At 51.9% G+C, this 13,693-nt stretch overlaps 4 protein-coding genes across 4 annotated transcripts; 2 read left to right on the top strand and 2 right to left on the bottom strand.

The window, feature by feature from the left end:
* Positions 1-2,544: 2,544 nt before the first annotated feature.
* ColSpa_12410 (uncharacterized protein) lies at positions 2,545-3,249 on the bottom strand (the record flags this gene model as incomplete). The annotated part of the gene is made up of 1 exon (XM_049278622.1): positions 2,545-3,249. The coding sequence occupies one exon, from the start codon at positions 3,247-3,249 to the stop codon at positions 2,545-2,547; it is 705 nt and encodes a 234-aa protein (XP_049134579.1).
* A 3,975-nt stretch (positions 3,250-7,224) lies between these two features.
* ColSpa_12409 (uncharacterized protein) lies at positions 7,225-7,741 on the top strand (the record flags this gene model as incomplete). The annotated part of the gene is made up of 2 exons (XM_049278621.1): positions 7,225-7,586; positions 7,678-7,741. The coding sequence occupies 2 exons, from the start codon at positions 7,225-7,227 to the stop codon at positions 7,739-7,741; spliced, it is 426 nt and encodes a 141-aa protein (XP_049134578.1).
* Positions 7,742-7,862: 121 nt separating this feature from the next.
* Positions 7,863-9,050, top strand: ColSpa_12408 (uncharacterized protein; the record flags this gene model as incomplete). Its single annotated transcript, XM_049278620.1, has 2 exons — positions 7,863-8,599; positions 8,684-9,050. 2 exons carry the CDS (start codon positions 7,863-7,865, stop codon positions 9,048-9,050), a joined length of 1,104 nt encoding a protein of 367 aa, XP_049134577.1.
* A 1,643-nt stretch (positions 9,051-10,693) lies between these two features.
* On the bottom strand, positions 10,694-11,416 carry ColSpa_12407 (uncharacterized protein; the record flags this gene model as incomplete). Its single annotated transcript, XM_049278619.1, has 3 exons — positions 10,694-10,791; positions 10,870-11,144; positions 11,226-11,416. 3 exons carry the CDS (start codon positions 11,414-11,416, stop codon positions 10,694-10,696), a joined length of 564 nt encoding a protein of 187 aa, XP_049134576.1.
* Between the last annotated feature and the right edge of the window lie 2,277 nt (positions 11,417-13,693).

The raw sequence follows: 13,693 nt of genomic DNA, 5'->3' as shown, positions 1-13,693 counted from the left end.
TAACTTGGAGAGTAATCTATAGCATAGCTAAGAACTAGTCTAATATAGTAATACTAACTAGTTTAAAAACTCTACTATTTAGGTGCTACCTTTTATTTTATAATTTTACTTCACGAGTTATACCCTAGACATAATTTAAGAATGTACTACTGTTGGAATAGAGATTTGCACGCATTCGTACGTATCCAAGCGGTAATGCCACCTGTACATTAGTCAGCAGAATCCAGCCTATATAATAGCTAGATCTGTGAGATACCTAGGACTTAGAACATCATCGGCAACAAATACAGTGACGGTTAACCCCTATTATCGTGTGCCTCCAGCAGCGCGCGAGCTATTCCGACAACTACTCTTCTCAAGGGAGGACCTGAGACGAGAGGTAGATAATGAAAATTGCGGCGAGGTTCTGCTTTACACCGACTACGGCTTTCCCGGCTCAACATCTAGACTGCCGATCAATAATAACTGCGTTTGCATTAACATAGTACTCGGGTTCCAGAATTGTAAAAAGAAGGCCGACTCATCGATGCACCCCCATGACAAGATTTTCAGGTTAATGCTGAGGTTCATATGTCTGCCTCGGCCTGAGCTTTATAACGGATGCACACGATTGCGCCGTCCAAGTAGAAGAAAATGATTTTGCAAGGCAGTGCATGTACCAAGATACCTACGAAACATCACCAAGCTTGTCCTAGGTTTAGATCATGACGCCCCAACTGAATTGCGTGTACGCCTAGATATTCTCCCCTATATTCCGCTGCCAGCCAAAGACTCGTCATCATTCTCCCGCAGTCCCAAGTCATCAACAAGGTACGTCATGATAGTACTGCTGTGCCATACTTTGGCAAGGCGTATGAGAATATTCGTCGGCTTTGCACCGCGTTCAACGAGCCATTTGATCAATTGCGGGCTGTCACACCGGGTGGCGCGTTCAATCTGATACACAAAGGGATCAGTCAAATTTCTTATCTGAATGCATAGATAACATATCATACCAGAGTGCCTTGGCCACAAAGGGACCCTGAGGTATTGATGTCTAGGCCTAGGCCAAGGAGCGGTCCAAGCGTATCATATTGCTTCTTCTCAACTGGACGGCGGCCGCACAAAGGAAAGACGTTATCCAAAGGAAGAAGTAATACAAGGCCGTGGTCGCTCTCGTTGGCGGAGAATGTGGCGTGTAGATCAGCCCCAGAGTCCAGTAAGAGACGGTTCATTTCAGGCGCTGCAGTCGTCGCCGCACAGTGAAGGAGTGAAGGAATCGTAAGGATGTGTCCTTACTTCCAAGCCGGCGCCAAGAGCCAGGAGAAAGCCAACAATATGGCGATGCCCCTCTATAACAGCGACATGCCGAGGCGCGCGGCGGTCGCTGTAGCCTGGGGTGTGTAGTGCGTTGAGGTTGAGGTCCGGGTGGTCATGGAACGCTGTCTCCTAAGCAGCCAGGTCACCAGCTTCGCAAGCTTGGTAAAATGAGGCCAGTGCGGGATGTTCTGTGTCGTCATGCTACGCGTCATCTTCCGCCGCCATGGTCGTTCTGATCAAAAGGTATGTCGTGATGCAGGGTAGGTTTTCAATCCAGCGTGTTTGCTCGGTAATGCTGGCACTTATGTTGGGAGTTGGCGCTAGGCGGTTGGTTGACCTGCAAGATCCCATCCCATGGAACAAGCCAAGCCACCGAAGTCACAACTGTCCCTTGTTCGTTGGCTCTCCAGAAAGCCTTGGGGGCCGTCGGTTCTGTTGTTGGGGGCGATTTGGGCTAAGACTAACCTGACATTATATGTCATTAGAGGAAGCTGGGTTGGCTATAGGGGTCTTGAACGTCTCGAAGGCCGCCAGTCCAGGAATTCGCGTGGTCGTACTATAACCTGCATCGACTCCCGTCATCACAGAGGGTCGAGCTGTGTCTCATGGTGTTGAGGGTATCGGCATCGGCTTCCTCCTCCTCTCTTAGACAAAGAGTTGTATGACAAGGCGCGTGCCGTCTAGGAAAATGATGCATGTGACATGTGTCGGCGTCCAGCCGAAGTTGAAGGCATTTTTGCCGGTGTGTTTACGGCACTGAATTTAGTTGTTGCGATTCGGTTGGCAACGTAGATGGGGCCCGGGAATAGATGGTCAAAATCGCATGCGAATCGGCGTTGAAGTCCTTGAATGGGGACCTGTTCTCTACCCTTTAGTTGGTCGTCTGCCAGCCTGCGAGTAATATACTTGGAACTGTTCTCAGGTTGGACAGCTGACATTGGAGAAAGTTCAGGGGCCCAGCTCACTTTTAGAGAGGTTAGGCGCATCGGAAACAAAACCACGTAAACAACATTGCGAAATAGTAGTAAGAGACAAATGAAGATTTTCGTTGTTGAATACGGAGCTAGCTAGATTGAAGAGAGTCTTCAAGTTGGTGAAAGAAATAAAATCGGCCCCTTTACAACATTCGCTTTTGACTAGGCTCGGCAACTTCAACCAGACATACCGAGAACACCTCGAACAACCAAAATGCTTAGGTGCGCAAAGAACTGATAGGCGATCTACGGCGCCGACCCCAGTAGTTCTTTACTGCTTGAGCAGGACAAAGTGAACAATGTAGCCCTGAACAATACGGGTGGTTTGGGCGGCAGGCCCAGTGAGGCCGTTGTAGGTGGTGGTGGTGACGTTGATAAGCTGGGGGTTCTGGCCCTCACCGGTGGGAAGCTGGGCCCAGCGGAAGGTGTAGGAAATGACGCCGTTGTGGACAGTGGCGTTGACGAGTCTGAGGAACTCCTCGTTGAATGTGGGTACAACGGAGATCTTTGAATCCCCCTCGGCCTTGGCAATGATAGCTGTGAAGGTGGTCTCACGATCGGCGGGCAGGAAGATGTTGATGGGGGTGAGGACGCTGCCGATGGGAACGCTCTGGACCTTGAGATCAGTGGTGAAGTCTACGCCAGTGGCGGGGGCGACGCCCTCGAGTCCGGTGTACTTGATCTCAACAGTTTTGATGCCGTCGGCGGTGACGACAGAGACGCTCTTGTTGTTGAAATGAGGGATAGGGAGAGAAATGGGAAACTTGGTCGTGACATCCTCGGAAAGTTGCTTCCCCACCGGGCCAGGGCCACCAGGAAACCCCTGGAGAGAGAACTCGAGGCCACCGACGAAGCCCTCGACACGCTCGAAATGGGCTCCGATAGGTAAACCAGAGACCTGAGCCGTGAGAACGAGCTGGCGAATGTTGCTATCGTAGACAGCGCCGAGCTTTGATGCAGAAAGGAGGGAAGCCATTGTAGAGGTTTGGAGTTGGAAATTGAGAGAGGGAAATTGAGTGGGATATTGAGGTTTGTTAGAGATGAAGAAAAGTGAAGAATCTGATGGTGATGATGAGGAAAAGACGAACAACCCAGCGGGAACATCTAAAGCTTTTATACAAATGGGTCTGGAGGGTAGACGTGATAAGTCTTCCTGCTTGATCACTCAAGGCCATTCAGCCGCGTCCGAATTCGGATTGGAACATCACGGAAGAACCAAAAACATGCCATAACTGCCCACCACTGCCGCAGCTGAAGATGGACATTGCCATTGGCATGCTGGCTGGCAGATTACCTGCCTACAACAGTTGAATGCAGTTCAGAAAAAAACGCTCTAGACTTTGCCTTCTGCTCCTGTCACAAACTAATGGCCCTCGAGCTGAGAATTACAATACCTAGCTGGCGTACGGTGAAGATTGTAGTAAGATTTGCGATACATGCCTTTCTGTACTTCACCACGATGAGTGCTAAGATATCTTTCAACTCTGCGAGTCTGCAGGTTCTCCCTGTACTGGTAAATTTAGATGATATGTGCTGTCTATTTTTCATAATCTTATCAGCTTTCCATCACGAATAACCGCAAAATCTGGGAGCCATTGTCACCGCTATGGCGGCAAAGTTCTTCTGGCATCAAACTGGAGCAGTACAGCTGACGGTATTCGCTAATGACGGCTTTACTGCTTTTAACACACACAGTTATGGAATATGTGGCTGGCTCAAAGACTGTGAAGGGAAACACCGCTTCGTTCCACAACCAATAGTCAGCAGACGTGGCTTAGCAGCGAGCATGAAGCTCAAGCAACGACTAGCGTTCCCGTACTCCATCACGGGCTATGAATTACGAAAGAAACACAGCCCGAAAACCTTACATCGTCTGGTGGTAGCGCTTGGAGTGGAAAATAACCCACGGGACCAACCATGATGGCGTTCTGAGGCGACATTCCTCCAGCTGTCGCCATCTCTCCCTGCGCCAGGACGGGTTGCTAGGGCGGCCTACCTTCAGCTGCAGTCATTAGCGCATTGCATCTATGGCCACCAGTGCCGCCTCTTAATCGAGAACATTTCAAACATCTTACACGGAGGTTAGCTTGTGTCACACCATGGGGCCATGTGGGCCGGCGGAGGAATGAGGAAGGGTGCTCCCGCGGCAGGCCGCTGGCATGGTGCCGAATGAACGCCGCACGCGGCATCTTAAGGTTTGAGACATTGCGACGGGCGCCATCCAGCCGCAAAATCGCTCTCGGCCACGCGAGCTTTCAAGGCTCATGATTGAGAGACATGTGTTGAAACGGGAATAGTTTGCTTGCAATAACGCCATCCAAGTGGGAATGTAAGGGTCCAGCTTCACACACGATCACGTCTTGATGGGTTGTTTGTCACCTCGGTAGATTTTCCCAGCTCTCAGCCAGCTGGATGATTCGAGAGGACGATATCTCCTGTACATACTGGGTTGCTTCGTGACAGAGGACCATGAGTCCTCCAGTTGGAGAAAGCCACGATGCTTCTCTACCCTGATTACGACTATGAACGGTGTTATGTCATTTGGTTGCCCAATTATGTGGATGTATGGCGCAAAAAAACTGTGAGACAATGTTTTGATCGAAACAAGTCATATGATGCGTGGAAATGATGACTAAAGGGAAGCATGCCAACTACTGAGATGGATTGCATCAATACTTTCAACGCCAACAACATCCAATTTGCTGTTTTTCTCGAGGAGCTTAACATCAACACCGTCGCACTTAGTTCAAAGCACATGCATCAATGTACATCTGGGATTACTTCCATCACATATCCATGTAAGTTAAGAAGATTACTTCCCATATCCGCTTTACCTACTCGAGCACATCATCAGGCACATCGATATCGTTCATACCCACATCCGCATCCGCATCCTTTGTCATCAATAATACCATTACTGCTGTCGTCATTAGTAGCAGACGCCCTTAGTCAAGTATTCATAATACTCAAAGGACGAACACTTCTAAGCTAGGGAATGCTGAGAATAGAAGTGTATGTTCTGGTTGTAGGAACTTGATTGCGTGCACCTTGGCGATAATCACGTCTTGAAGTACTTTGTAGATTGAAATCCAAGTTAGGAATCTTCCGAACCATATCCCAAGAAACTAGTCACTCTGCGTATTCAACGTGATGCTGTTCAACATTATTTAGGCATGCACCTTGATTTCAAGCTGCTCTAAGTAAAGCGAGACCAGCTCTTAGTTTTGCCCAGAATACTCGTCAAAGTACGCTCGTCTGTTTCCCAGACGGCATTCTATCAAAAATCATGCTGCCACTGGACAAGGCCGATTTGTATACGATGCGTTAGGTATTATACACATTGTGGCACATCTATCACGATCGACATTTATCAAAGATCTTTCTCAAGGCGACTTCCCACACAACGAGACCACCACAACACACGCAAGACAGAAGGAATTCTGCAGTGAATGTTTTCAAGAATGAGACTCAGTATCTCGCAAGCACCGAGTGTTTCCTCTGAGGAGCAAGATGTCTTACTCCTGCTGCAACATATCGCATTGTCGACTACAATTATCCCTATAGCAGCCTCAAACCCCATCTAGACATCTTCGATGTATCATATCCAAGGCAAACCGTTGTACATGTGAGTGATTTTTCTGTAGATTGCCGTCTACAGTGCGTTAAAGTGGCCAATCAATTGCTTGCCGACCGCGACGCACCTCTGATCGGCAATCGCTGCGTGTCAAACTTCATCAAAGGACAACCGCAGCTTCAGACGTCCGCTCGACCTAGAAGAGACTAGTGAGGGTCGGATCAGTAGTTGAGTCGGTGAGGATTAGCGAATACCTGGTGCTGTATGCCTTTTTGTGTTCCTGATACTTTGGTTTCATTTACTGGCGCCGTTATATCCTTGAGCGATGAGACCTCGTCCCGTGGGACGGGGGTTGGGTCCCTTGCCAAAAACCCTTGAGAGCTAGATGACAAATACTTCTAGAGCGAAAGCCCCAACTGCAGCAAGGCTACTGACATTGCATTATGTCACGAATCTCCCTTCTCTCAATATAGGTCCACAGCACTGTTGACGTACTTGACCGCCGGATAGAGAGTCTCCGGATTGGGAGCCTCAAACCCCTAGAGCGAGAAGAACTACCACAGAATAGATTTTCAATGCCTCGAGAGCAATTGTGCCGCACCTAGTGTGCTTGGGAGCTACATGGCGCCGGTGACGCAGTTTCCTCCACCACTGGGCACCTCCACGAGGCAAACACAACAGATATGAACTGATGGCAGAAATTCTTCTAAAACATTTGTAATAAGATCGGACTAGGATTACAATCCCGCTTGAAAAGTGGCACAGCATGCCAAGATGCAGTCCCCTGGCCAATTTTCGTATCTGTAATCAGCCGTAAGCAAGGCTGCAGAAGGAAGTTTGCTTCACGCGACAATCAAATAGGAAGACACGATCTTTTTGTATTTTTGACAGGAAATCCTTTGAGGACAACAGTAGCTAGCAGGATCAGAGCTTTAGAACTACGGATACAAGTAACTTCCAGCTATAACACATTTAAGTACGGCATTGATGTGGTAATCCTTACATGCCCATACTTGTCACCTACATCTTTAATGCGCATAGGCACCTACGGCTCTACTGATAGCAATAACAAGCCCTTGTATGGGTAAAATGCGGCTTTAGGTACGGTTCAGGGGTCTTATGCATAAGGTTATCGCATACATGCATGTGTAGAAGCCCAGCGCACCTTCTCCGCCTCAGCCCGGTCCCGACTCGAACAGATAAGAAGGCCTTGCTGCCATTTGTTCACCCGGCACTCGGGCATTGCACGCTCATACTCAGCGACATTCTGGCAAAGATCCCGCGTGCCACCTTCACAAGTCAGTCGCCATGTCAGCCTCGGAGAAGGAGGGGGCGTTGAAAAGCCAACAACTATATGTTTGGAAGGCTCCGTTCACAATGTGCCTCAGTATGATGGGCGGGGTCGGCTTTGCAGTCAGTCATCACTGCTTCTACAGGAGCCTGGCCGGAACGCAGCTCTCGCCAGAAACCTACCACGCCTTCGGGGCGGTGGGCGGCGCCACCAGCCAGCAGCTTAACATCGCGCTGGGGACGCTGTTGGCTTCCATGTCCAAGATTCTCCTCAGCATGGCCGTGTCCACGGCGCAAGAGCAGCATGCGTGGAGCGTTATCAAGGCCCGTCCTTCGAAGCTTCGTTCGATTGACGGCTTGTTGGCTTCCAAGTCTAATGTTCTGAGCATTTTGGATGCCAGGCTCTGGCTGCGTTACCCACTTTCCATGTTCTTGTCGCTTCTCTTCTGGTAAGTAATTGACTCAAGAAGTGTTTCTGCCCAAAATCTTGTCCTGACTGGAAACCTAGGCTTCTCCCGTTTGCTCCTCTTCTCACTCCAGCCACCCTGACCGTCAAGGCAATTGTAGCGAGGAGTGTAATAACTGGACCAGTTCCCAGTATTAGATTCGACAGTGGGACTTTTGCACGGTTCAGAGATGGTTTACGTACCACAAGCTACACGGGACCTAGTGATGGAGTCAGAAGGGCAGCAGTAAGCTCCCTTATATCAGGCATGATCATCCCGATGGCTTCCATCCACAGCAACGCGAGCTGGAGTCTGGATTTCGAAGGCCCAGCCCTCCAGTGCTCTGCTTTGGGTGCAGATGACGAGCTACGCATCAACGTTACCGAATCAGCAGCCGAACTTTGTTGGGGTTCTGGTTATTGCTACCAGTACATGTACTGGATGCCGGGATCAACCATAGATCTTTCACCCTTCCAGCCGGATATGAACGGATCCACCAGGGACGATATTCATGGGCCTCGGGATGCCCCGATCTCTTTATACGTTGCCGTAAAGAACGGGCAGTTTACTTACCCCGACTTTGTTTTCGATTCGTTCACGAGATGCATCTTGTACAGCGCCTCGTACCATAGCGAGTTCAATTATCGATCCGGAGTCCAGGACATTAAGACCGTAACGACATTGAACAAGCCAAACGACCCTTGGTTCCCGACCATAGCTTCCATGTCGAGTTTTGAAGACATAACGAGGTTCAGAAACGGCGTTGGCGTCCCCTTCCAAGCGGTCACGAATGCGTTCTCCTCCATGCTGGTTGGAAGCGTACATATTTATCGTGGTGCTCAGGGAGCCCCGCAAGTCATTCAGACACAGGTGGGCATGACAACTCTGGCAAAAGATTTGGGGTTCTTTGAAAACCAGACCAGCAATCAACCAGAAGGCGGTCACGAAATTCCCACGTTCCTGGAGGAAATGTTTCGCAACATCACCTTGAGTCTAATGTCGCAAGCCGAACTGAAGTAAGTTACCCGCTGAGTGAGCTGTAAAATGCAAAATGCTATGGAAATCGGCCCTGGGGACTATCAACTGACAACATTGGGCAGTCCAGCCGAGCCGATCCAAGCCGACATCGAGACGCACGCGTACCAGAATATCTACATTTACTCGGCCACTGCCCTGTGGATAGCCTACGGGGTCGCCATGGGAATCACTTTCTTGTCCATTACGATCGGGACGTGGGCTGTAGCCGCCGCAGGCTCTTCGTATAGTAGCAAGTTCTCGACGATCCTGCGCCTTGCCTTCAACGTCCACCTGTCCGAGTATCTCGAGCTTCGGGACACTGGCGGGGAAGACCCGCTACCGGATCGGCTGGAAAACACAATTGTTGTCTTTCCCTCGCGGAATGTAAAGGGCGGGGAAGGGAGAGGCTCACTGTTGGGTAATAATGAAGAGGGGCCATCAGAGCTTTAGTGAAGTCAGTGGGAAAGGCTTTTGTCCTTGAGTACTCTTGACAAGTCGTTGTTGTTCTTGTAATATTCAATGCCGGGGCGATAATCCCTACTGAGGGCAAAGGGCGCTTGTCGTTCTATCTGCGAGCTTCTACTAGTCTTCCTTGACTTGACACACACACACACGCAGGTAGACTAGGGAATTCACACATGGTTTAATCAGCCCAGTGAGCGCGCCGACCAGATCTTCCGCCTTCAATCTCTTGGTTCCAGTTCTTTGAGTCAGCCCGGGTCCAGCTTTGTAGCTGGACCTGGGCTGATTTTTGAAAGTCTTGAAGGGCAGTAATCAACGCACATTTCTGTTCTGTCTTGTTCCCAAGACGCTGTAGAGCTTTGGGTATCCTCAATAAGCGCGTAGATCTTGCGATGGGTCTCTCCTCAACCAAGAGGGGCATGAAGTTGATCCGTTCACGCGATGCATCTTGCAACGCACCTCACACCACACCGAGTTCAGTTATCGATCCAGAGTCTAGGAATCTAGGATCATAAACTCTCCTGATTTGATGACGCACGTGGTTTTGTTAGTTCCCTAATTGATATTCCCGTTTCAGCTATATTAATTAAAATCGTAAGCCACGTAGATGATCAAGTGAGCTTTCCCTGAAATAGCAGTCTATCTTGCTATAACCGTTGGCCATTATCTAGTGTACAAAGTCAAATTCTATTGTTGGTATTTCTAGTGGCTATTCAATAACCGCAACTAACGTGGAACAGAAAATCATTGGTGGGGTTGCAGTTTCAACAAGACTCGTCATCTTAACCAGTCAAAGGCTAGTAACCTGAGATTCAGCTTCTGTTGGATGAAAAACCTGTGTGTGCGGTTCTTTGATTCTTGACTTTAGTTGTTTCCGAGATCCACAACCATCGGTCAAATCATCCAGAAGTCGTCTCTTTCACTGTTGCAGCCAGCTTGAAATGAACCACCTCCCCAAACACACTTATAGCCCAATAGAACGCTCACAAGACACGCAACAATGCTTACTAAATCCATCGTCGCCATCGCCGCTCTGTCACAACATGCAATCACTGTCTCTGCCCAGTCGCCCCTGTGTGAAGGAGCCATCGCGGGTGGTGGCTGTCCGTCAGGGCTAACTACGTCAACGGTATAAGTCGCAGCCCTGATTTCATAATTTGAATAGGCGTTTCTCCATACCATATATGCCCTCTACTCACGTTATGGCTTGAATCCAGTGTGATAAAAGTAGTGGTAGGGCGTGCTGGGATGATGAAAACGTTGATGAGGATTGCCGTACGGATGGCAGTCAAACGTACCTCTACTGTTACAAGACGCAGGAGCATAATTGCAAACAGCAGGACGGATTGAGGAAGGCATCAGAGGAGCAAAAAGCAAGGGTGGCACCAAATCAAGTCTGTACAACAAGCCATGGAATGAATTCCCCACATAACGTTGCGCCCCAACCGCCAAGTAACCTAGTCTTGAGCTTCACCTTGGACTGGTTTTGACTTGCTTGATATCGTGATTGTATTATTTCATAGCTGGTAAATAGATGCTTGGAATCGGAAAATATTCACTCGGTTGCAAATATGCACCAAAATTACCACAGACGCGCCAGATGGCCAGGAACACTCCCCTCGCAGCCCTCATCATGAATTTGCAAACACCTGATACGCCATGACCATGATCCACAGCAGGAAAATGGCGCCAACAAGGGCAAACGAAAACACCGCCTGCCACGCTTGGCCTACACGCACAGTCAGCACTCCTTCATCACCGGAAAAATACACGCAACGCAACGCAAAAAAAACAAAAAAAAACTCACATATGCTCCGCTGCTCCAGCCAGGCGAGGGTGTCGAGGCTCTGGCCGGTGGGGCTGCGGTTGAAGACGGCGAGGTTGCAGTTGCTCGAGACGGAGCCGTCGGGCCCCCAGAGCTGGATGCTCACGACGACGAGGCCGACGAACCACAGGATGAAGAGGATGAAGGCGCCGATCATGACGATGGCGGGCAGCAGGCGGCGCTGGTAGACGAGCCAGAGGAGGAGGCCGACGAAGAGGATGACGAGGGAGGCGACGGTGATGTAGTAGGGGAAGTACCTGGACGGGCGTGTTAGTCAATGTCGCCGGGTTCAGTCCGCCCCGAGACGGACGGCGGCGAGGACGGCGGCGAGGACGTACCATGGTATCGGCAGCAGGAGCTGGTTCTGGATGTCGATGAAGGAGGCAAAGACGCCGATGATGAGGCAGGATGCGACGAGCATGATGAGGATCCAGAGGTTGAGCTGGATGCCGGGCCACTGGTAGCGGTGGACGCGCTCGACGACCCGGCGCTCGTAGTAGGAGCTGTCCGTCACCGTGGAGGCCACCATGGCGGGCGGTGTCGTGGGGGTTATCTGCCGTGCGGCTCGGTTCGGGTTTGGAGATGGGCTGTTGGTGACGGCGGGATGTGTTCGCGGTCGTGAGGTTGGACCCGGTGGATGATGCGTCTAGATCGTGGTCGTAATCGGAACCGTCAATCGCTTATCGCAATCGTGACCGGGTGCCTCGCGGGGGGTATTTAAACCGTCGCTCCAGAAACCCAACGAGATCGTGGCGTCGAGTCGATCCGCTCGGGGCGGGGGGGGGGGGGGGGCCCTGTAGGTAATGGAAGTCGAGAGAAGTGCGCGATAAGGCTGGGCCGGTCCGGGCTGGGGTCGCGCAAGAAAAGGCGAGACAAGGCGAGGGAGTGAGGCGGCACAAGGCTGGGGGGGCGTGGAAGCTATCGCCGCCGAGTCGTCCGACCGTCGCAGCCCAAAGATGCACGATTACGATTACGCGCAGCGGGCAACGCCGGCTCCGTCAGTGGCTGTTGGGCGGCGTGTTCGGGATTCGCTGGTGGGGGAGGAAGTTCGATGCGCGCCGTATGTTGGGCCGGGAAAAAAAGAGAAAAGCAGGTACAGAGGACGCCCAGCAGCAGTAGCGCCAACGACGGACGAATGTATGGATTAAACTGGTGATTTTTCCAGTCTGCAATTCGTCCGGTGAGGGGAGGGGGGTTTGCAGTCTTTCCGTCTCTTCTCGTTCGTCCTGTCAGCGTGGCAGGCGCGGCAACGGGAGCGGCCCCTGGAGTTTAATTGGGAAGAAGAGGAGGGGAGGGGCGCTGTGGTGTCGTGGGCTCGGGCTCGGACTCGGGGGGCCGGCGCGACGATTGGTGGATGGCTGGGCGGCGTGTTTGTTGGTGTTGTTGATGTTTGGGCGGTGGTGACGGGAGTCTACTGCAGGTGTACAATGCGCCTCGGGCCCGGGGTGGTTCGGGTTCGGGTTTGGGTTTGGGTTTGGCGTATGCCACGTCAAAGGTGCCAAATACGATGCGGCGTGCTGCAGACCCCCTGGTCTCTATTGTTGTCCGCGAGGTCTGGTGCCGTCGGGCTGCGACGAGAGCCGGGGACAGAAACAACACGAAACCCGCGATGGTGGTTTGCTCGATTGCGTCTCGCCCTGCTTTGCGTTTGTCGGTGAGACGCTCCCCACCGAGACGGCCAAGTTTACCACGGTTGGGTGCTTTGCTTGGGTTGCGACTGAGCTGGCGGCTTGGGAGCGGCGGTGAGATGTGCGCTGCAATGCTCGTGTTGGGCGCTGCGTGGTTCCGCGATTCGTCCGAGGCGGGGGGGGATGCGCCGACCGCGAGAGATGTTGCGATGAGATCGAGGTATGATTTCGCTAGGTTGTTGGTGGGATGATGGAATCGCAGATGTTCGAACGCGTTGAGGCGCGTCGAGGGGCCAGAGTTTGCGGTAGGTGACGGTGGTGGGAAGTCGCAGTAGAAGATTGGAAAGAAACCTCCGAAACGATTCAAAAGAGACTCGGCCCGGGATGGCAGCGTTGCATTCCCAAATTGCGACAAAATCTTTGAAGCGCAGCTGTGTGGTTTGGCTGCTCGATTCTCGAGATCGACACCCGTACATATATAACAGGCAGAATGCAGCAATCAAATACAACGCTCGACGCGAGGAAAAGAAACCGCCCAAAAAACCCAAAATCAAACCCTGACGCGATCGCGTTGCTTTTGCTCCGGCGGCATCGTCGGAACCCTCGATTCGAGGAGGCTGGGCGAACGAGCGTCGCCCATTTGCTTCGGTCCCCCTCTGTCGCATCGCGGAAATGTCGATGGCTGGGCGACAAAGGCCCGCCCGCGCCAGCGCCAGCGCCAGCGACTCACTCGCTACCCAACCCACCCGACGCGGCGGAGGACCTGGCCTATCTGCAGTGGGGCCCTCCCGCAGCTGTCAGGCACCCGCGCCGGCCCCGATGGCTCGACCCGCCTTTTCCCCCCCACCGCCGGGACGCACCCGAGCCGCCGGCTGCCGTCACCGCTCCTTCCAACACGTGTCAGCGGCCAGCCCTGCTTGAAGATATGCAGACATGCAGACATGCAGAACTGTGAAGATGACCTCCCCCTCCCCCCCTGGCCCTGCATAACACGGGTGCTTGTTGAAGAAAAAGAAGGCGGGCAGGCGTAAGTGAACATTTGCTTTGGTATTATTCATGTAGAAGCTGGGCCGCCCTCTCTCGGACGGTCCCCGTGGCTCATCTATCCCCGGCCGTCCCATGCAGTCCCGGACCGTGCGCCGAATCGATCCCGCCTCCGACTCGTGTCTCTGTGTGTA

The sequence above is a fragment of the Colletotrichum spaethianum genome (genome assembly GCF_022836535.1).
Source record: "Colletotrichum spaethianum MAFF 239500 DNA, contig63, whole genome shotgun sequence".
Classification (NCBI taxonomy): Eukaryota; Fungi; Ascomycota; class Sordariomycetes; order Glomerellales; family Glomerellaceae; genus Colletotrichum; species Colletotrichum spaethianum.
The sequence above is the reverse complement of the archived record's forward strand: the minus strand, read 5'-3'. Positions and strand labels throughout refer to the sequence as shown.